This window comes from Tyto alba, unplaced genomic scaffold, assembly GCF_018691265.1.
Source record: "Tyto alba isolate M040663 unplaced genomic scaffold, T.alba_DEE_v4.0 Super-Scaffold_6, whole genome shotgun sequence".
NCBI classification, from domain to species: Eukaryota; Metazoa; Chordata; class Aves; order Strigiformes; family Tytonidae; genus Tyto; species Tyto alba.
The window spans coordinates 56,386,515-56,406,533 of record NW_024881327.1 but is presented as its reverse complement, the minus strand read 5'-3'; the positions used below and the strand labels follow the sequence as shown (position 1 = coordinate 56,406,533).

General features: G+C 58.4%; 3 protein-coding genes across 9 annotated transcripts in view; 2 read left to right on the top strand and 1 right to left on the bottom strand.

The window, feature by feature from the left end:
- Positions 1-163: 163 nt before the first annotated feature.
- Positions 164-11,426, top strand: AUP1 (AUP1 lipid droplet regulating VLDL assembly factor). 3 transcript variants are annotated; one of them, XM_042807985.1, is made up of 12 exons: positions 164-327; positions 682-819; positions 1,353-1,503; positions 2,443-2,630; positions 2,721-2,793; positions 5,784-5,857; positions 6,744-6,810; positions 7,387-7,492; positions 7,818-7,964; positions 8,142-8,305; positions 8,514-8,602; positions 11,306-11,426. In XM_042807985.1, the coding sequence occupies exons 1-12, from the start codon at positions 278-280 to the stop codon at positions 11,352-11,354; spliced, it is 1,296 nt and encodes a 431-aa protein (XP_042663919.1). In that variant the 5' UTR covers positions 164-277; the 3' UTR covers positions 11,355-11,426. The 3 variants fall into 3 exon arrangements, with proteins under 3 accessions (XP_042663919.1, XP_042663920.1, XP_042663921.1); XM_042807986.1 differs by lacking the exon at positions 6,744-6,810 and having other exon boundaries at positions 5,784-5,852; XM_042807987.1 differs by lacking the exons at positions 5,784-5,857; positions 6,744-6,810.
- Positions 11,427-11,486: 60 nt separating this feature from the next.
- LOC116962499 (BCL2/adenovirus E1B 19 kDa protein-interacting protein 3-like) lies at positions 11,487-13,877 on the top strand. 5 transcript variants are annotated; one of them, XM_042807994.1, is made up of 6 exons: positions 11,487-11,850; positions 12,393-12,492; positions 12,591-12,720; positions 12,802-12,896; positions 13,029-13,178; positions 13,515-13,877. In XM_042807994.1, exons 1-6 carry the CDS (start codon positions 11,769-11,771, stop codon positions 13,561-13,563), a joined length of 606 nt encoding a protein of 201 aa, XP_042663928.1. In that variant the 5' UTR covers positions 11,487-11,768; the 3' UTR covers positions 13,564-13,877. The 5 variants fall into 5 exon arrangements, with proteins under 5 accessions (XP_042663928.1, XP_042663927.1, XP_042663926.1 ...); XM_042807993.1 differs by having other exon boundaries at positions 12,363-12,492; positions 12,805-12,896; XM_042807992.1 differs by having other exon boundaries at positions 12,363-12,492.
- Positions 13,878-14,120: 243 nt separating this feature from the next.
- LOC116962489 (dedicator of cytokinesis protein 2-like) overlaps positions 14,121-20,019 on the bottom strand; it is a 77,674-nt gene continuing 71,775 nt past the window's right edge. Inside the window, exons 42-53 of the mRNA XM_042807982.1 lie at positions 19,628-19,769; positions 19,383-19,464; positions 19,206-19,290; positions 18,875-18,961; positions 17,561-17,737; positions 17,354-17,437; positions 17,134-17,271; positions 16,736-16,821; positions 16,124-16,274; positions 15,675-15,786; positions 15,001-15,134; positions 14,121-14,930 (exon numbers count right to left, since the gene is read on the bottom strand). Of these exons, the coding sequence (XP_042663916.1) occupies positions 14,838-14,930; positions 15,001-15,134; positions 15,675-15,786; positions 16,124-16,274; positions 16,736-16,821; positions 17,134-17,271; positions 17,354-17,437; positions 17,561-17,737; positions 18,875-18,961; positions 19,206-19,290; positions 19,383-19,464; positions 19,628-19,769 (1,371 nt within the window). The 3' untranslated portion in view covers positions 14,121-14,837. The remainder of the gene's footprint in view (positions 14,931-15,000; positions 15,135-15,674; positions 15,787-16,123; positions 16,275-16,735; positions 16,822-17,133; positions 17,272-17,353; positions 17,438-17,560; positions 17,738-18,874; positions 18,962-19,205; positions 19,291-19,382; positions 19,465-19,627; positions 19,770-20,019) is intronic.

Below are 20,019 nucleotides of genomic sequence, written 5' to 3'. Positions count from 1 at the left end.
GAAGCTGCGGCCCTTCCGGCAGCCGTAGCGCGGTCGCCGGCGGGGGGGGCGGAGAGCGGAGCGGCTCTGCGGCGGCAGCAGCTCGCTGGGCCCGCCGACCGCCCTTCCTGCGCCGCCGAGGGCCCGCGGCGAGGCGGAGGGAACGGGCGGGGGGCGGCGCAGCGCACGCCGGGAAAGCGCCGCGCCTCCCAGGCTGCCCCGCGCGGGCCAGGCGGGCCGCCGCGAGGGAAGATGGCGGCGAGCGCCGGTCGGCCCTGAGGCAGCGGGCGCGGCGGGGATGGAGCCTCCTGCGGCCCCGGGCCCCGAGCGGCTCTTCGACTCGCACCGGTGAGAGCCGCGAGGCCCCGCGCTGCGGTTCGTGGGGGTGGGCCTCGGGGCGTCCCGCGGGAGGCCAGCGCAGGAAGCTGGGGTGTTCCTGTGGGGGGGGACGCCCAGGGAGCTGCGCGGGGAAGGCCGGGGTGTGCTGGGGCAGGGGCCGCTGAGGGTCTGCGGCATCCCCGGGAGGCCCGCTGGGAAGCGCGGGGCCGGCTGGGTTTCTCGCTGCGGGGGCCCAGGTGGTTAGGGAGGGCGGCGGGCGCAGGGCGGCCCCCGGGAGGGCTCAGGCAGGCAGCTGGGCAGCTGGCTACCCCGTCCGTGTCCCAGCCGTGCTCAGCCTGCCTCTGCTGCTCTTTCACCCTGCAGGTTTCCGACCGACGGGTTCCTGCTCCTGGCCCTGCTGCTCTACGCACCCGTGGGGCTCTGCCTGCTCGTCCTGCGCCTCTTCATTGGCGTACATGTTTTTCTGGTCAGCTGCGCCCTGCCTGACAGTGTGCTCCGGAGGTGCGTGAGCCTGGCTGCCCTCAGGGCGCGGAGCTCCTGGTGTTGCCTTGGGGTGGGGATGTGGTGTGCAGACACTGCCGTGGGGTAGCGCGGGGCGGGAGAGCTGCCCGCATCCATGCGGGGCTCCTTGCTATGGAGGCTTGGCTTATGCTGAGGTTTACAGGGAGCAGTGCTTTAGGGACTCTTCGTTCCCAGGACGCAGGAAGGTGACTTCTTTGCCAAGACCAAAGCTGGCAATTGCCTCTTGAGAGCTCAAGGACTGGTCTGAAATGCTTAGATCAGCTGGGTATCCTGCTAAGGAATTCTGTGGTGGCTTACTGCCCCATATTTCATGCTGCAGCTACAGCTCTAGAGGCAGCCTTCAGCCCCAACAATTCCTGTCCTAGACATCTGTCATATAATTTCAATTCTGTACCAGTGTCCTTTGTCAAGTCACAGGAATTCCCAGGTCTCTGTTCTCTTTGCTGGATGTGTCAGCCGGTAATGGCTCAGACTGCAGGACTTGAGGAAACCACTTTCCCTCCCTCTCCCAGGTTTATTGTACGTGTGATGTGCTCAGTGCTGGGCTTATTTGTGCGGCAAAGTGATCCCCAGCTTCGTGATGTCAATGTGAGGGTGTATATTGCCAACCATGTTACACAATTTGATCACAATGTCATCAACCTTCTGACCTCATGTAATACGGTGAGTAACTTGGGGCTGAGCATGACGGGTCTGGAAGCACCTCGTTCCAAGAGAGGCTCACAGAGAGCTCTGTCAGAATTTAGGTGTCGCCATGGCCACCTTCAGTTCTTATTTACTAACCCAGGATTGCACAAGCATTGAGGTTTTTTTGGTGGTTCAGCGTCACACACTTAGGCTCTGCATGAAAGAATGAAACAGGGTGAGGAGGAGCAGGAGGTGTTACAGTGGGTATTGATTTTATTGAAAAAGGCAAATCCTAGCATCTGTATCTTTTTCCGGCCTTTCAAATACATGGTATCAGAGGTAGGATTAGTTATGGGGTTTTCCCACAGCATTGGGTACCACTTCTGCCTGTGGACAGCTGGTTGCGCCTCAGAGGAGTGCTGAGAGGAGCTCTGTGGTGGGACAGTGCTGCTCAGGTTATTCTGCTGGGCTGGCGATTGTGTAACTTTACCTGTACTCTTGTGAAATTCCTTATGTGTGCAGTTCCCCAATCAACAGGCTCCGAATGTGCCTGGGAGTGAGCTGGTTGGTCCTATATTCTGAACAGCAGTAGATTTGCTCCTCACATGGAGAAAAGTAACTCTTGGAAGTAGTGTGTCCTTTGCTAAGCATGTCAGGAACTACTAGAGAGAAGACGGGGAAACACAGTTGTCACCTAGGGTGAGGGGAATTTGTTTCTCTGATAGAAAGGGTACAGTCTGAACTGAAGATTAGGAATCAAAATGCCTATGGAATTGGGGCCACAGCAGTTACTGAAGCCTGGCAGTAACATGTTCTCTTCCACTAGTGCTTTTATCCTGTAGGTTGCTCCCTCAGTCCCCAGAGCCATTTTTGCTGATAAGCAGGAAATCTGTCTCCCACTGTCACCTGGGAAAGTGGGCCTTGATGGGGGAGGACAGGATGGTATTTCTTCCTTACTCATGTTCTCCCTTGCAGCCTGCATTGAACGGTGCCCCTGGCTTCATCTGCTGGTCACGGGGATTCATGGAGCTGGGAGTAACAGGAAGCCGAGCAGAGCTGGTGGATTCCCTGAAGGTGTATTCGTCCCACAGAGGAAACCCACCACTGCTGCTGTTCCCGGAGGAGGCTGCCACCAACGGCCGGTCTGGCTTGCTCCGCTTCAGGTACCGGGAATGGGTATTCCTGCGGCAGGACTGTCATCACTTTGTTGTAGCTTAGGTGTCACTCACTGCTGAATTATTCTTCCTTTCCAGCTCTTGGCCGTTCTCAGTCTTGGATGTGGTACAGCCAGTTGCCCTACAAGTTCAGAGGCCTTTGATCACTGTGGTGAGTCAGGGACATAGGGCAAGGAGAAGCTGTGGAGGCGTGCGCTGTGTTGAGGGTCTTGGCAATGCCATTAATGCTGCTTCTGCTTTGAAGCCTGTGGGCAGTGCAGCCTGGCCTTGTGTCCTGTCACCCCAAGGACTAAGTTCAGTGCCAACGCTGTTTTTCAGGTGCCTTTACCAGGGAACTTGCGCTAAGTCAATACTCTTTTAGTTACACTGGCAATTTTGATAAACGTTTTAGTGGCTCAGCTGTTTAACAATGTGCCATCTGGCTTTCACGATCATAGCATCGCTGCCTCATCTCTTCTTTCTGAGCTCCCTTCTTTTAAAGTGCTTTGAAAGAATAGCTCTAGCCAACTTGGAGATTGGCCGATTTGCCAAAGGTTATGCAAGGGTCTCTGGAGTAGGTTCTTGAACTCCTGTCTCCAAATGCAGATATGTAACATGATGCAACATTAGCTACAGAAAAGTGGCAAAGTTCATGATGATAGTACTAGTGCTGCTAAATAGATTGCAATAAAATTGTTCTCAGCTTGGTTAGAGTGAGATTTTGTTGAATTTCTTATTTCTTGATGTGATTTATGGATCTACTTGATTAATAGTCACATTATATATTTGTCTGAGATTGTAGTTGAATTTCTGTTGTCCATCTTTTTAAGGTCATAGGGCACAGTGGGTAGATATAAAGCCACTTACCAGCAGGTCATAAAACCTCACTTCCTACTCTAAACCATCAGCGTCCAGCTATTTTTAAAGTGTGATTCTGTTAAGGATTAGTTCTTTGCCCAGTGCTGTTTAGTTCTTTTATTGGCGCTGCAGATGACAATACTGAGATCCCTGCTGGTAAGGTTCAGGTTAGTGAATAATGAAGAAACTAGATTACTGATCATGATCCAGTGAACTACTGATAGCTGCCAGTGAACGGCTGTTACTTGTGAGTCTAATGTAGTCTGTGGGTGTGGAACAAGAGGAATATCTGGCAGGGTGAGTAACACAGTTTTAGCTGGATGTGTGTAATGATGAAAACTGCTAAAACACTATGTGAAGCTTTGACAACCCCACTGCCAAGGAAGTGGGGCAGCAGTAGAGAGAACGAGCTTAAGGAGGCCATAAGCATGATGCAGAATCCAGAGCGCCACACTTAAAGGCACTCAGCTTAATCAGCTTATCAGGGAGATTGTTGTGGGTAGCTGCTTGCACGCTGGAGAATAGGCTTAAAAGTGGAGAATTCTTTTATTTTTTCCCTGACAAAGCACACAGCAGCAGTCTTTGCAGGTGCTGAGACTAAATGTTGGTACTGCACAAGTTCAGTTTTGGATTAAGATGCAGTTTTCTAAGAGTGAGAATACTTTACATTTTTGAATGACTACTCCAGAGAAGTGGGAGAACTGTCCTGTTCTGGACTGTTTATAATGAATATCTTATCTTTTTATGGGTTTGGCTCCTCCGAAAAATTTTGTGAGATGTGACAAGTTGTAGATTGTGCATCCTTTCCTTCATGAATCTTGGGGGGAACAGGATGCATATAACTGGAGATCTGTTTGAAGATAACTGGTTATAGTCACTTCTTGGCTCAGATTTTTGCCTTCAGAGGTTGAGCAGGACTTTTTACCCTTCGTGCACATTGGCTAAGTAAATTCTGGTGGATTTCCTATGTAATTTTAAACCATCAGAAACTTCCAAGGACCGTAGATGTGATACTTTGAATGGTTTGATCAGTGCTTTACAGAAAGCTTTCTTAGACCCTTATGTTATATATGTCAGACACGGGGCTCAGCAAACCACCCAGTTTGGGTTTAAGAAAGAATTTTCTTTGGCTCTAATTGGCTGGCATCTTGGAAGGAGGGTGGTGTTCTGTGGCACAAGGCAGCATAACTGAAGTCTGGCTATTGGCATCACTATAAGGCATTTGATTTTAGGTTTCTTAGATCTGTTTATCCAGGAAATGAGGTTTATTTATGTTACCCTTGGTGGCTGTGGTTTCTGGTCTCTTCTCATTTGCAGCACCTCTTTCCAGGCCATGGAACAAACCAGGCAGGAGGCCTGTCCTGGAGCCACATTGCTTTGGTCGAGGGTGAGGTCAGGTGTAAAAGAAGCCAAGGCAGCTACCTTGTGAGCAGTAGATCTTGAGATGGTGTTCTCACCAGCTTGTGGAGAGTTTGGTCACTGAAGAATAAACGTAACCAGCTACAAAGATCCTAGGAACAATGTCCACTCAATAGCAAATTCTTTAGAATCATTGAAAAGTGTAGGCTGGGGGGACTCTCTGGAGGTCTTTAGTTCAGCTTTCTGCTCACAGTCAGACTGGCTTCTGAGTATGGTCCAGCTGCTCAGGGCTGTGTCCCACTGAGAAGGATGGAGAGCCCACCGCTTCAGAGTGCCTGCTCCAGTGCTCTCTGCTGGCAGGTGTTGCAGTACTTCTTGGGGAAAAGGTTATTTTCTGATTTTTAGAAAAAGGAAGAAAGTAATAATGGCCACTCACCTTTAATGATTTATCTTCAAAGAGAAGAGTTGTTTAAGACTTCACAGTGCAGCCTGTTTAGAAATGAAGAGATAAAGCTTACAGGAGTTGAGACATTATATGGGCTGTTCCCATCAGAATAAGGGGGGATTGTTCATGATTCTGAGGAAGAGTTAGTAGGTCTTAAGGTGTTTTTGGTCCGTTCTAAAGGCACAGTGTAGTAGAGAACGTGGGGATATTAAAGGAAAGTCTTGCTGTCCTAGTGGGAGGAAAAGATGACTCGAAGCAGTAAAAAACTACAACTCTCTTGCTCTGCTTGATGAAGACTAATGAAGGTGAATCTGCCCTGGGGCTTGCCCTCACTGTGCTGGATTTGCCATTCCCTCTTTCCCAGTCCTCCACATCTCTCTGCCCGCATACCTGTTACTTGCTGCCATGGCCTAGCTGTGTTCTGCCCACATGCTTCCCTGATGGAGACCTCACTAGCGTGTGCTTTGCGGGCCACAATCTCATTGTGCTCTCTTCTCCAGAGTGTGGCTGACTCCTCCTGGATTACAGAGCTGCTCTGGACCTTCTTTGTTCCCTTCACAGTTTATCAAGTAAGGTACTATCTCTCTCCCTCTCTTTCATTTGGGGCGGGGGTTTGGGTGAGCAGAGCCTGATGTTTTTGCTGTTTTAGTAAGAGATCTTTTGGCATGTGCTAACACACACCCTCACTGTGGTGTCTCAGCATGGCTTTGTTCAGCATTGGTCCATGCCAGGTCCAGCTTCTGGACCAGCTTCAACCAGCTTCCGAAGTGGAGAGGGCTCTTGGTTCCTGCATTCAGTTGGTGAAGGAGAGGAGTCTCTCAGGGCTTCTATGTCGAGTTTGCCAAGTATATTTTTGAAGCTAGCTGCTCTGCTGTAATTCACCCCAGGGTTGCTCAGGTCCCGTGGGTGATTCCCTGCAGACAGCTCAGTCTTCTAGCGTCTGTCTCTTCCCTGCAATCCCTTGCGAATTGCAGAGGTGGTTCAGACACCTGTCTAGGGCCCAGGTGAGCCCAGACTGGGTAGTTTTGGTGTAATAAGGGTCCACAGGCAGTGGAAGGGGCATGGAATCAAATTTAGGGGTCGGGGTATTTCAGTGAAGTCAAGTCTCGTGCTGTAGCTTTCTCCAGCTATATCTGGCTTGAGTCTTGCTGAGCTGTTTTCTACTTTCATGTTAATGGCAGTGTCTGCTCATTTGGGGCCTTTTGGGGAACTTCATTAGGAGATACTTATGCTTGAGTGCTAATAAAGATTAAGTGAGCCAGTTTTGTCTTCCGAGCTGTGCTTTGCCCTTCGTTTTGCAAGCTAGTGTTGAGGCTTGACGCTCGTCTTATGGGGAGAGATTTGGGGTGAGCAGGCAGAGCTGAGGTGGGGATAACACCGTTGCGCTATTGATCCCAGATGGGGCTGGCTCCTCCAGCAGCCCCTGAAGCAGTCAGCCCAGTGCTGTTGTCCCCATTCAGGTGGATGCCGTCTGTCCCCAGACGAGCTGAAGAACTGAGTGAGGATTTTGCGCTCCGAGTTCAGGAGGTAGGAGGATGATGTGGGAAAGGGATCTGTAGGACTGCTGCAATTTGGGATGGTCACAGAGGAGAGTGGGGTGCAAGCAGAGTTGCAAAGGGCGTTTCTGGATGGGTGTATCTGTATGATGGGAATTCTGGCCTGTACTTATTGCCCCTTACAATTATTCCATTTTTCCATGGCCTATTTGTTACCCTCCATTTATCCTTTCTGCCAGTTATCAAGGCTTTCCCCTTCTAGTTCAGACCTTTCACTCCCTTTTCATAATACCACAAATCAAATAAAGCAATTGTTTCTCCACCTTTCCCTTATGTGCTGGGTACTTCATAGCTCCTGTACCAAAGATCTTGTACCTCCCCGTCAGCCTGTTCTGGCAGGATGATATTGCCTACTCCTGGTCCTTCATGTGCTCCATGCAACACTGAAATGCATCACTGAGGCCCTGGAGAAATCAGTTCCCAGTCCTCTTCCCCTCGCCGTGGCTCTACGCAGGCCTGTACATCTGATACACTCCCCTGCAAGCTGGGAATGCCTGGGTCATGCGTGTTGTGTATTGTATACATGTGACTCTTTATATTTCTGCAGCTCTTGGCCATGGAGCTGGGTGTGGTATCCACACGGCTCACTGCAGCAGATAAAACTGAACACATGAAGAGGCTGAGACACACATCACTTCTTCCGTTTGCCCCAGGTGGGTGTCCTGATTATGGAACTGCCACTTAGGCTTTGCCTTTGGGGCGGCCTCAGTCTACTCTTGGTTGCTCCTGCGTGGAGGGAGAGAAGGCGTGTTTGACACCCTCCTGGGGAGCAGGGGCTGCCTGTGTGCTTTAGGCTGAGGGCTGTAGCTAGCTGGCAGGGAGGGGACCGTTGCTCCTGACCACAGACATGATGGTCGTGTGCGGGAAGTCTGACTTTCCTAACACAACAGTTCATACTGGAGAAAGTGGAGCTGTTGCAACTTGAAGGCCATGCACCTTCTGGCAACCCCCTTGTGCCCGCTGTTCTTTCTCTTGCAGCCTCAAGCCAGGCCCTGGCAGCCAGGCCCAGGATGCCTTCTAACCTGACTGGTGTTGCTCCTGAGGATGTGCAGATCACCGCAATGTCTCAGCGGGTCAAGGAGGTGCTGCCTCATGTGCCTCTGGAGGTCATCAGGATAGACTTGGGTAAGCAATGCCTGGGGTATTAGCGGGGACACAGGATCACCTTCTATGCCAAGTCTCTGTGATACCTGAAAGGAGAAATGTCCCTGCTGCACTGTGGAGCACAATGGCAGACCTGAGGTAGTGTGAGTGTCCTGAGGTAGCAGCTCTCTCTAAAACAGATCCTCTTTTTCCCTACAGCCCAAACCAACTGCGTGGATACCACCATTGCCAACTTGCTGGAGGGGAGAGTACCCTTCTTCCCTGAAAGTAAGGAGGCTGGTATTGACCTGCCTGCCCTGTCTACCTCCCAGGCTGCAGCTGCTTCTGGCATCCAGGGCTCCGTAGCTGTGCCTTCTTCCAAGGTACTTTTGGGGTTTTGTTGTCTCATCTGGTCTGATGGCTTGCAGCCAGATCATGATGGCCTGTGTTCAGGACTAGCCATGATGTCAGGGGAGCAGAGCATTTTAAACTGGAGACCAAATTGGCAGGCTGGGTCCTTGCAGAGCCGCTAAGGAGGTCTCCAGGCTTTGCTTGACTGTCTCCTGATGGCTCTTGTGCTTTCTGTTCCAGCCAGCTACAAAGCAATTTGCAAAGTCCCCTGTGGAGCGGCATCTGTCGTTGCAGGAGCGGAAACGAGCATTGTACGACTATGCCAGGAGGTGAGAGTCCACCCACGCCTCAGCCTGTCAGAGTCCCAAAACCCTGTCCCCAGCAGCACGCAGACATGCCCAAAGCAAGGGTTAGCCCTTGCTTTGCCTCGTGTTCTCCCGTTCCTCCCCTCTGGCCCAAGGCAGCAGAGCTGAGGCAGTGAACCATGTCTGAAAGAGGGGAGACAGATGCTTGTCTGCTTTGCCTCTGCCAAGCATGCAGCCCCTTGTCATTCCTGGGAAGCGCTCCGTCTCCTGAATTGCCACTGAGCTTCTGCTTTTGGGGACTAGGTGGGATCGAAGCTATTTGCCAGAAACACAGCTGCTGAGGAATAGGGCTTAGCAAAAAAATCTCATTTAGTTCTTCGGCGTAGCGGATTTGACTGATAGAAGTCATTGTGGGACTAGATTTCTTTGAAATTAGTATTGATGCTATGAAGCATTAATTTTAGAAGGAAGTTTGCTGTTTGGCAACAAGGACAGTGCAATTAATCTTCCTCAGTGTAAGTGGAGAATTACAGAGAACAGGGAGTGAGTTTGACCTCTGTGCATGGTTTTGATGATATTGGAACAAGTGTCCAATTCTAGTGTCTAGGTCTTTTTTTAGAGAAGATAGAGAAAATTCAGAGTTAGGAGGGGAAGTCTGTTAAGCTTACTGTAAATGAGATGGCACGCTATATATAATTCTGGGTGAAGGAGCCAGGTTCTGAAAGGCTGTTTAATCTGGCAGAGAAGAGCAGATTATTAACTAATGGTCAGAAGTTGTAGGCAGACAGACATTACACAGATAATGGGGTAACTGTTTCTAAAAAGCAAATGGATCAATCAGCAGAATAAGCTTCCAGCAGAAATGATGGCTTCTCAGTGCCTGGGTGTTTCTCAGTGAGGCTGCCTGACTCCTCAGAAGAGATGGTAAAGATAACGGGGCGTTTGGCTCAGTCCAGAGTGACAAGAGACCTGCTTGCTGCAAGACAGGGTCTCCACTCTGTAGGGTCTTGCTGTGAAGGGGAGAACCCGTCTCGTGTCACACTCGGGTGTTGCACTGAGCTTTGCTCCAGAGCACTCCAGGAGAAGACTGTGGAGGCTCAGGGATCAGTTAAACTTTTGAGACTCTGTGGCTTTTTGACACTGCATCAGCTCTGCCTACTACTGAAAGTGGGAAATTCCCGTGGTTGGAAGTTGAAGCTAGGCAAACTCATTAAGTGCCCATTTCTAACGGGCTAGCCCATGGTGATGCCAGGTAGCTTGGTCACCAAGAATTTAAACAGCTCTGTTTTTCTGGAAGATCATTTCAGGAATTACATCTCAGAATAGTCCTATGGCACAGATAATGTTAAACTCTGTTTTCAGAGCTGTCCCCCAGACCTTTTAACACGAGTGCAGAGATGGCTGAGGTCTCTTGCTGGATCCGTTGGGCATGATCAGTTCAACAGCAAAGAAAAGAGGGTGGAAATCCTTTCTTGTGGATACCCCACCTGACTTGCTCTTTTGTGTGTTGATCTTTTATGTCCTTTTTCTGAGGCTCTTCTGTCTATAGAGTAGTGAACTCTACTTCTCTGAGAGGAGGGGATCCCAGTGGGATTTGGAAAGGCGACTATGCTCCTCGTCTTTCTTTACTCCAGAGAAGGGCCCTCCTTACTGCCCTAGAGCAGATATGTTTGTCTCTCCAGTTCTGGGTGACAGCAGCAACTTCTACTACTCAACCATTTCAAGGTCAGAAAAGATTTGCAGCTCGAGGTTTGCTGAATGTTTTAATTTCATATAGCCCCTCTGCCCAGGCTGCTGAAAGGAGTGGCGATTCTCAGTGAGACGTGGCTGTTCTCTTTCCTTTGTCAGCACGGTTCTTTGCCCAGCTAGCCAGTGTTTGATGGCAGCACGTGATGGGTGTCTGTCAGTCCAGGGTGGTGGTTGCAGGAGTCTGGTGGCCCTGCGGTGTCACCTCTGTTCTCCCAGGTGGAGGCTCTCTTTGGTCTTTAGCTTTTCTTGCCTCTGGAGCCTGGTGTGCTGTGCAGCTGTAGCTCATCCAAACTGAGGTGTAAGGCTTAGCTTTCACAGTCCCACGCTTGGGCACAGTTACAGCTTCTTGACAGCAGCTCACACCCCTTCCCATGCGCTTTTAGCTCACCTAGGCAGAATGTTTTGGGCACGGGCCGGTGCCATGCTTGTCCCTGTTGAAGACTGAAGGGCTGGGGCGCTGCTGGCAGCGTGGTGCGGGAGGACAGCTGGGTCAGGAAGCCTGGACTGGTTAACCTGTGTCCTGCAAGCCAGGCAGGGGCCAGTTCCGGGCCGGAGCTGCTGCTGGCAGCGTTAGCGCTCTGCAGCTCGGCCCCGCTCAGCCCGTGCACGGTTAGCGTGCCCTGCCAGACGCCTTCCCCCGGGTTTTCGTAGAGGAGCCCGAACGGGGAGCGGGCCCGCGGCGGCGCCCCCCGGGGCGGGGTGGGTTGGGGGGTCAGCCCGGGCGCCTTGCCCGCTGCCGGCGGGGCGGGGCGGGGCGGGGCCGCGGCGGCGCTCTGCCCAATGCCGGCGGGGCTGGAGGGGGGGGCGGGGCCGCGGCTGCGCTCTGCCCAATGCCGGCGGGGCTGGGGGGGGCGGGGCCGCGGCTGCGCTCTGCCCAATGCCGGCGGGGCTGGAGGGGCGGGGCGGGGCCGCGGCTGCGCTCTGCCCAATGCCGGCGGGGCGGGGCGGGGCCGCGGCTGACGGCGCTCTCTCCCGCAGGCGGTTCGCCGAGACGCACGGCGCGGCGCGGGCCGGCGGCGGGCCCTGAGCGGCGGGGAGGGGGGGCGGGCCCTGCGCGGCCGCGCGCCCCCTGCCGGCGGAAATAAACGGCGGCAGCGCACGGCGCGGCTCGGCTCTGCGGGGGGGCGGGGTCAGGGGGGGGCGGGGTCGGTGGGGGGCGTGGCCAGCCCGGCTCCGTGCGGCTCCGCACGCGCCGCGGCCGCCGCCCGCTCGCTCGCCGCACGTAGGCGCCGCTTAAAGGGGCGACGCGCCGGGACCGGCGACCCCTGCACCGGGCGAGCCGCAGCCGGCGGCCACGGGCCCGGGGAGACGCCGGCCACCAACGCAACTTGGGTGCGGGCTCCGCCGGCGCTCCCGCCCGCGTGCTGGCGCGGCGGGCCCCATAGCACGGAGCCAGTGCCCTTTTAAGACGCGGGCTCCCGGTGCCGGTGGTTTTATTTACATGGGGGCTCGCGGGCGTCACGTGACTGGCAGAGCGGCGGGGGCCGAGCGCGGCGGGGCCATGGCGGGCGCCGGCGACGACGGTCCGTGGGGTGCCCGGGGCGCGGGGGGGTGGGTCGGGCCCCGGGGGTCCCGGGGGGTGCTGGGCCAGCGGGGGTCCCGGGCGGGCTGCCGACCGGGAGGGGGCTGCCGTGCACCGGGGGTCCTGGGCGGGCCGGTATGCGCCAGGGGGGCCTAGTCCGCGGGGTCCCGGGTGGGCTGATGTACGGGGGGACGGATCAGCGAGGGGCTGGGCAGATGGGCTGGCGTGCCCCATGGGGGTCCTGGGGGAGATGGGGGTCCCGGGGGAGCGGGGCACGCCGAGGAGCGGCCCCGGGCAGATGGGGGTGCACGGGATGTCCTGAGTCACAGACCCCACTCGCCGCCCCCGTGGTCCCTGGGCAGTGGTGCGGGATGCACCGGGGAGGGCTCCCACACAGGACGGGGTGAACCAAGGAGGCTAATCCGGGACGGACTGGGGCGTGCTGGTGGTCCCAGAGCAGAGTGGGTGGGCGGTGCAGGGGCCAGGCTGGTGCTGGGCTGACAGCCCCCCCAGGCTCCTGGGTGGAGCTGCGGTGTGGCCCAGGCTGCTCGGAGCCCGAGCCCGCGCCCTCGCAGTTCTCCTGCCACGCCGACGTGGAGCGGATGCTGCTGGAGGCCCAGCTGGAGACAGAGAGCAGTGATGGGTAAGTCCCAGGGAGCAGCCGGGGGTCCTGCCTGGCCAGGGTAGGCGTCGGCGGGGGCCAAGGAGCAGGCTTGGTGACCAAGGGGATTATGTTTGCAGTGCCGTGCTTGCGCTGGGGTCCCCATCCTGGGAAGACGACGGAGCCAGCCAGGCGAGTGAGCAGCCTGGGGAGACTGAGCTGCTCCCGCCCTGCAGCCAGCTCCAGCTGGGCTGCTCCTACCCCCGGCAGGTAAGGGAGCTGGTCCCCAGCGCTGTGCCCCACAGGCTGTGTCAGCAGTGCCCCTGCTCTTACCTGCCCCATGCCTCCTAGCAGGATGTGCCGGAGGAGGCTGAGCGGAGGGAGCGACGCCTGCCCACATCCCTTGGCTGGGCCTGTGCCCGCCGCCCTCAGCATCTGTCTCCAAAGTAAGGCTCGTGTCCCCCACCAGCATGTCCTGCTGTGCCCTGCCCTTGCTTCCCTGTCCTGCTGTACCCACACCCTCCCGCTGTGCTGGGCCCTCTTCCCTCATGCCCCCTTTAACCGTGCACTTTTCCCAGGGAGTTTGCCTTTGTGTGCTCCCCCCAGCCGGTGCTGTGGAGCCTGCAGGGAGGTACAGTGGGGAGAAAGAAGAGACTTTTCAGTTCAGAGCTGCTGCTGCTCTTCATCCCCTCACTGCTGCTCAGCCATGTGCTGACCCTGGGACTGGGGTGAGTTTGTGATGGGCCTGACCTGTGCTGTTGGGTGGCCTTAGCCAGGACTGACCCCTTGGATGCAGGCGGGGGGAGTGCTGTGCTGCTGGGTGGCTGTGCAGTCTGGGGCTATCCGGGGGCCGTGGGCTGCCCCAACCTGGGGGGCTGTCCCTGGGGGAAGCTGGGGAGTGGGGGAACACTCCTGTGGACTGCTCGTCCTTGGGTGCTGTTCTAAACCATTTCTCCCAGCAGCCATGGTCATCTCCGTGGCTGCTGGCTTCTCCCCTCAGCCTTGCGGGGGCCCAGCGGGCTGTCCCCCATGCACGTGCCTTACTGTTGCTCTCTCCGATCCAGGATCTACATTGGGAAGCGACTGGCAGCCTCCTCGGCAAACCCTCTGTGAAGAGCAGGGCTCAGCGAGACACGGGTGGCTCCTCCACCGTGTGTGGAGGGAGGCCAGGCACCAGCACAGCCCAGCTGCTCCCAGACTTTGTGTTTGGGGCACGAGGCGCCGTCTCCCCTCGTCCCTTCTTCAGCCCCAGCCTAGGGAGCTGATCCGACTACACTCCCACGTAGACAGGAACCTACTGATGGCAGATCCCTGCTGCAGGCAGCCCCTGCCCTCCCCATCCCTTGGTTACGGGTCCAGGTTCCTCCTCTTTAACACAAGACTGTAAATACGACTCCTGAGCGAATAAAGAGCTCTGTGCCAGTGCAGGAGGCAGGGCAGTGTGCTGGCAGTCACAGTGCCAGACCTGGCACAGCCCGGCCAGGGAGGAGTGAGCGTGCTCACGGGGGGCAGCAGGCTCCCCTGGGCTTCGCCGGCTGTGGGGGCGAGCGTCCCTGCTCTTTGTGGTGCTGGGGCACAGCGGTGGGGCAGTGCCTGGCTGGGCCGTGCCTGAGCAGGGGTGAGTGCTGGGGCTCTGACGAGGTTTTCAGCCCCACTGCAGGGTGCCTGGCTGATGTGTTAGTCTTTTATTAGTCGGCCATGGCCTGCTGCAGCTGCGAGGCAGGGGCTGGAGCCCAGCGCAGCTGGCTTGGGCGGCACCAGCCTGGCACAGGCAGGGCTGCAAAGCCAGATACCGGCAGGAGAGCCGGCACTGCAAAGCGATGCTGCCCAGGCCCAGGCACGGTCACAGTGCCTGGCCAGAGGTGTTTGTCCTGGTGCCGTGGGGTGGGAGCTGCCCCTGCGCTGGGGAGCAGGAACAGAGGGACGAGCTCGGCACACGCCAGTGGGGATCTTGTTGCCCTGCCTGTGGCGGGGTCCCTGGGCAGCTCGGGGTGGAGGGAGGAAAGTCCTCTGGCGCAGTGCGGCCGCAGCGCTGGAGGGGCTGCGTGGGGGGGAGCTCAGCACAGCTCTGCGCGGGAGAGACACCCTGGCACGTAACTGCTTCACCTCGGCAGGAAGGAGAGCGTGGGGCGAGGGCTGATGTGGGGCGCAGGGGGAAAGGGGAAGGGGCGTCCCAGCCCTGGGCAGCACCTGGAGCAGAGCAAGAGCCAAACCTGGCAGGACACAGGATGGCAGTGCCCTGTGCCACCGTGGGTACCGGGGTGCTCAGGGAGTCCCGTGGCCATGCAGAATGCTTCTGGTGTAAATGCTGTAAGAGGTGGGTGAGGGGTGGGCCAGCAGGGGAGGGTCAAGGGGGACTGTTTGTCCAGTAACCAGCTGGCAGCGGGTCAGAGCTGTGACACTCGCTTGGACTTCGGTGGCGGAGGCGGTGGCGGCGACTTCAGCCCTTTATTTCCATCCGCTGTTGGTGATGTGGATGCCTGCAAGCAGAGAGGGCAGTTACCGGGGGCGGGGGGTGGCCAGGGTCTGGGGGCCTGGGCCGGGAGGTACCTTCCCTCCGGTTGCGGCGTCGCTCTGCTCCAGGAACGTCTCGTACACCGTGGGGCTGATCTTGCGGGGCAGCGGTGGGATCTTGCTGGCGCTCTTCACGCGGCCGCCAAAGCCGGTGGGAGATACGGACAGCCCTGCACAGGCAGAGCAGGTGGGCTTGGGCAGATCACCCAGTCTGGGGGGCCCTGAGAGGGCCCATGGGGCCCATCGGTGGGCCCTGGGCTGCCTGGGCCAGCTCTCCTGCTTGCAGGAGCGTGACAGCCCTGGGCAGAGGGGCTGGGGGAGGTGTGGGGGACGAGCCCAGCCGGGAGCTGGCTCCTGCTGGAATCTGGTCTTGGCGTGGAGGCCCAGCAGTGGGAGGTCTGGGATCGGTGACCAGCAGCTCCCTGGGGAGCGTTTTGTGGGGGACACGCGGGATCTGCCTGCGCTTTTGGTACCGAGCGCTCCCTGCCTGCTCCCGGCTGCAGGACGAGCCCGTGCCAGTGTGGGGATGGGGTGAGTGGGTGAGGGTGCCTGCACGGGGGTGCAGAGTTGGCGGTGCTGGTACCTGCACTGCTGGGGTGCAGGCACAGCCCTGCTCGTGGAGACAAGGGCTGGATGGTGCCCCCAGCCACGTCAAGGCAAGGGGGTGGGCTGGGAAGGTGTCCTGAGGCAGCAGCCGTGGCGGGGAGTACCTGCAGTGCTGGGCTGAGCACCAGCGGCATCTCGGCTTGGCGGGGGCTGTTTCCCGTCGGAGCTGCCCAGGCTGCTCTCGCTTGTGCTGTGGGAGAGTCTCCGCTTCTCGTCCTGGGGCACAGAGGGGAGTCTCAGTGCCTCGGGGCAGGCTGCACTGCAGCACCAACAGCCCTGGGAATGGGGGAGCCTCTGGCGGGGTGTGATGTTCCCCAGCACCCTACCCACAGCCCGGGGTCTCCAGCCCTGTGCCCCACCAGCCTCTGCTCCTGCCCTCAGCCGGCTGCACCCTGCAGCAGGGGCTGCCACCAGCCCCCCCCAAGGGGTCCCATCCGTGCTGGGGCCTGGTGCTGCCAGCTGGGCGGGGGCTGCAGGTGCAGCAGGATGCCTGGAGGAGCATGAACAGGGCCCTGGGGAGGAGGGGAGGCACCAGGGCTGTGCTGAGCATCACCTTGGGGTCTGGCAGCTCCGAGACGGACTGGCGCTGGTCCTGCCGCCGGTACCCAAAGAAAGTGCTGGAGCGGTTCTCCTTGCGCTCGTTCCTGCGGTCCTCACTCTCGGAGGTGCGAGGGGCAGGCTTGGGGGTCGGGGGTGCCTCCGTGCTGTGGAGCAACTGTGGCTGGTGAGGGACAGGCGGGAGGCAGGGCAATAGGGAGCAGGGCTACACTATGGCCCGGCTGGACCATGGCCAGGAGTGGCTGCCCTCAGCCAGGCACCAGCACCATCTCTGGCAGAGTTCAGCAGTGGATGCTTGGCGGGGGACAAGACAGCAAGAGAAGAGTGGCTGGCTCAGGTCACAGCGGTGTCCAGGTGAGCCTGGGGGCTGCATATGGGGTGTCTCTGCTCTGTGCCTTCCCATGGGGAAAGGGCCACCGTGGTGGCATGACAGGATGGACCCCTGAGGTGTGGCTTGGCATAAAGAGAAGCTGAGAGCAGTGGGCTGGGGAGGTGGGAGAGAAGCGTCTGTGGTGGAGGAGAGCGAAGTTGGTTCGGCAGTGCCGGGCCAGTGGGGAGGGGTGAGAGGGGGTGGCTTGGGGCCAGCGCTCCCCGCCACAGCACTTGCCTGTCTCCAGCATGGCTCAGGCGGTCCCAGTCGGGCCCCCAGGCCACAGACCGGGGTCGTCCACTTCGCCGGTCCTCGAAGCAGACCTGAGAGCACAGGGAGCCTGAGAGAGAGCCAGGAGGGCTGAGGGTGCAGAGCCTCCCCTCTCCCCTTGGCTCAGCCCAGGCCAGCAGTGCCCTCTCTGCCCAGTCCTGGTTTTGTGCCAGTACCAGACACCCCATGGCAGTGCTGTCCCCCCACCCAGGGCAGGCGGAGACCCCAAAGTGCCCTATGCACACTGCCCCTCACCCTGTTGCCCCAGACCTCCACTGGCTTGTCCAGTATCATCCTGCAGGTGCCACACAGCCCCCATGCAGCCCCAGCCGTGCCCGCACCGTACTCGCCACCCTGGCACTCACCATCTCCCGCACCCCATACTGGCTCTCCACCTTGGCCCGCAGCTGCACGAAGCACTGCTCCATGCGCTCATGGAAGGGCCTCAGGTCCTCCGTCACCTTCCGCCCGTGGATCCGGATCCCCTCTGCCAGCAGCGGGGTCTGTGGGAGAACGGGGACGGGTCAGCCTGGGCTTGTAGGACACCGACCCCTCCAGCCGCTGGACGGTTGCTGCAGACTGTACCTGCCAGGCGATCAGGTCCTTCAGCTTCTTGATGTTCCCCTCATCCTCAGGGTGCTCCTGCAGGTAGGACTCCTGGAAAAAGGCCTGCAACGACCCCCTCTCAGTCCCACTGGCGGGCTGGCTCGGCTCCAGGCAGGCAGGGGATGGAGCAAAGCGGTGCCAGCGACTGTGCTCACCAGCCCCGGTGCAGCACCCGCATGTCCTCACCGTTTCATACTTGGTGAAGCCACCCATGACAGCAGGGTCCACGATGCCGTTGAGCAGCATGGAGAGTGGGTTGACAGGCAGGCTGGGGTCATTCTGGTGCCGGTTGATCTCGCTCATAATTTTCTCATTCGTTTTCATCATGGTCTCAATGGCGTTTTCCAGGGGGGAGATGATGGTCTGTGCCCAGGAAGGGAGGGAAGGTCAGCAGCTGACTGACCCAGCAACCTGCCTGTTCTGGGTAGGGCTGGCAGGGTGGTCTCTCCTGGGCCCCTGGCACCGGTTGCCTGGAGCACTGGAAGTGCTTCTCCCTGGGGTCCCAGCACAGGCTGCTGGCAGGCAAGAGATGCTGGGAAACCCAGGTAAATGACATTGTCACTGGTGGGGGGGGCAGCTGTGCAGCAGCGGCATGCACAGCCTGAGCACCTCAGCAGACACACGTGTGTGTGGCAGCACTCATGCAGCCGTGCGGTCCTCTGCAGCCCAGCTGTCCTGTAACAGCCCAGCTACGGCATTTCACGTCTTTGCTGCAGCACCTGAAGCACCCTGGACTTTGGCCACGCGCCTCCCTGACAGGGGCGTAAAACCCACTCACAGGGGGTGTTAGCAGCACCAGGAGTGCAGCAGTCTGCTGAAACTCTTCCAGTGCCTCTGCTGCTCCTTGCACGTGGTCTCCTGCTTCCCACAGAGATGTGCATCCCGGTGGGTGAGCCACACAAACCAGTCCCTGCCACTGGGTTGATGCTACTGGCACCAACTGATGGAGGCTGTTGGTGCCCTGAGTGCTGGGGGGGGGGTCTCCATGCCTGGTGTCAGCAGAGAAACCCTTCCCTGTGGCCTGGAGCTGGGGCAGCGGAGGCCAAGGAGATGCCAAAAGGGGGTTTATCCCCCGCTGCTTGGCAGTGGTGGTAGCTGGGCTCTGTGCTCGCAGAGGGAAGGGGGGAAGGGGGCTCTGCTTGCACCCCGCTCTGCAGGTGGAGGGTGCACGTGGGAGGTGGGGCCATTCTGTCACAGGCGCTGTCCCGGGTGACGCACCCGAGGGACTGCAGGGGCATGGGAGCAAGCGGGGTGTCGTGGGGTTTGGGGGCTTGAGTGCTGGGTGGGCTGGGTCAGGTTTGCACTGAGAGCTGAGCCTGACGGGGTGTGGGGACTGGGGCAGGGTTTCGGCTGGGGCATCAGGCAGGACACGCTCCCTGCACCCCAGCTCAAGCTTCTGGAGCTTGGGAAGCCTGGAAGGGGCTGGGGGTTTGTGATGCTGCTCCGGGAAGGGACGCCCTGGGAGGGTCCCACTCCTCCCCCCACACCCCTTCTCCTCACCGTGGTGGTGGAGGTCACCACAAACCAGCGCAGGATACCAGGCAGGGGGTAGGCTGTTACGAAGGTCGTCCGCTCAATCCACATGGTCTGCAGGGAGGGCAGCAGTCATCCTGCTGCCCTCCCCATCACCCTGGGATACCCATGGCTGCCCCAAGGGGCGGGGGGCTCCCACCTCCCCTTCCCATGGGCACAGGACCACCACCTTCCCCATCCCAGGACTGGGGGATCCCCTGTCTCTTGCATCTTCCTTCCTCTGGACACCTGGCTCCTCACAGGGCCCCCCCCCCAGCTCTTCCCATCCCTCCCAGCTAAGTGTCCCGGCAGCACTCACTGCAAATTCATTGTCTGGATCCTTTGGGCCTTTCTTGAAGGGCCGTGAGTAGCTGAACTTCTGGACGTGGTTGGCTTTATAGAAACTGCAGGGGAGGGAGCGGGGAGAGCATGGGAGAGGTGCCCCATTGTGTCCCCTCCCAGACAGAGCAGAGCGAGTGCACCCCATCCCACTCACTTGGTGATCTGCTCTGGGATGCTCCGGTCCTTGAACCGGACCTTGGCTTCCTCCACCGGCTGCACGGTGAAACACTGGATATCTGCGGGAGTGAAGGAGCCACGGGCACACAGGGCAGGGGACAGGGGCTGTGGGGCCCTGGGGCCCAGAGCGGGAGAGCCCCAGGGGTGCCTGGACCAGTACAGGGAGTGAGGGCACAGGGAACAAGCCACCCTCCCAGCCCCGTCCCCACACTCGGAGGATACACTGGCCCGGGGAGCCCATTATGTCCTGCCCAGGTGGAGACGTGATCTTCAGCTTCTCGGCATTGGGGAAGGGGCTCAGCAGCCGCATCTCAAAGTCCTCCCGGCGCTCGTACTCCTTGCCCCGGTAAATGAAGACCTTGTTCTGGGGGTGGGGGAGATGGCAGCTCATTCCAGTGTGCCGCAGAGCGGGGCCAGGGAGCCCTCAGCCCCGTGCTCCAACTGCAGCGAGCCCCAGCATGTTAGGGGTGCAGGCACCGACGAGTCTGGGCCCTTAGCTGAGCAGGAGACCCCCCCTCTCAAAAAAAAACCATTTCCCCAAATCCAACAACTGGAGGAAAAAGGAATTAAAGGGTGGGCTGGCCTGGGTAGACAGGGCTCTGGAGCAAAGGCCC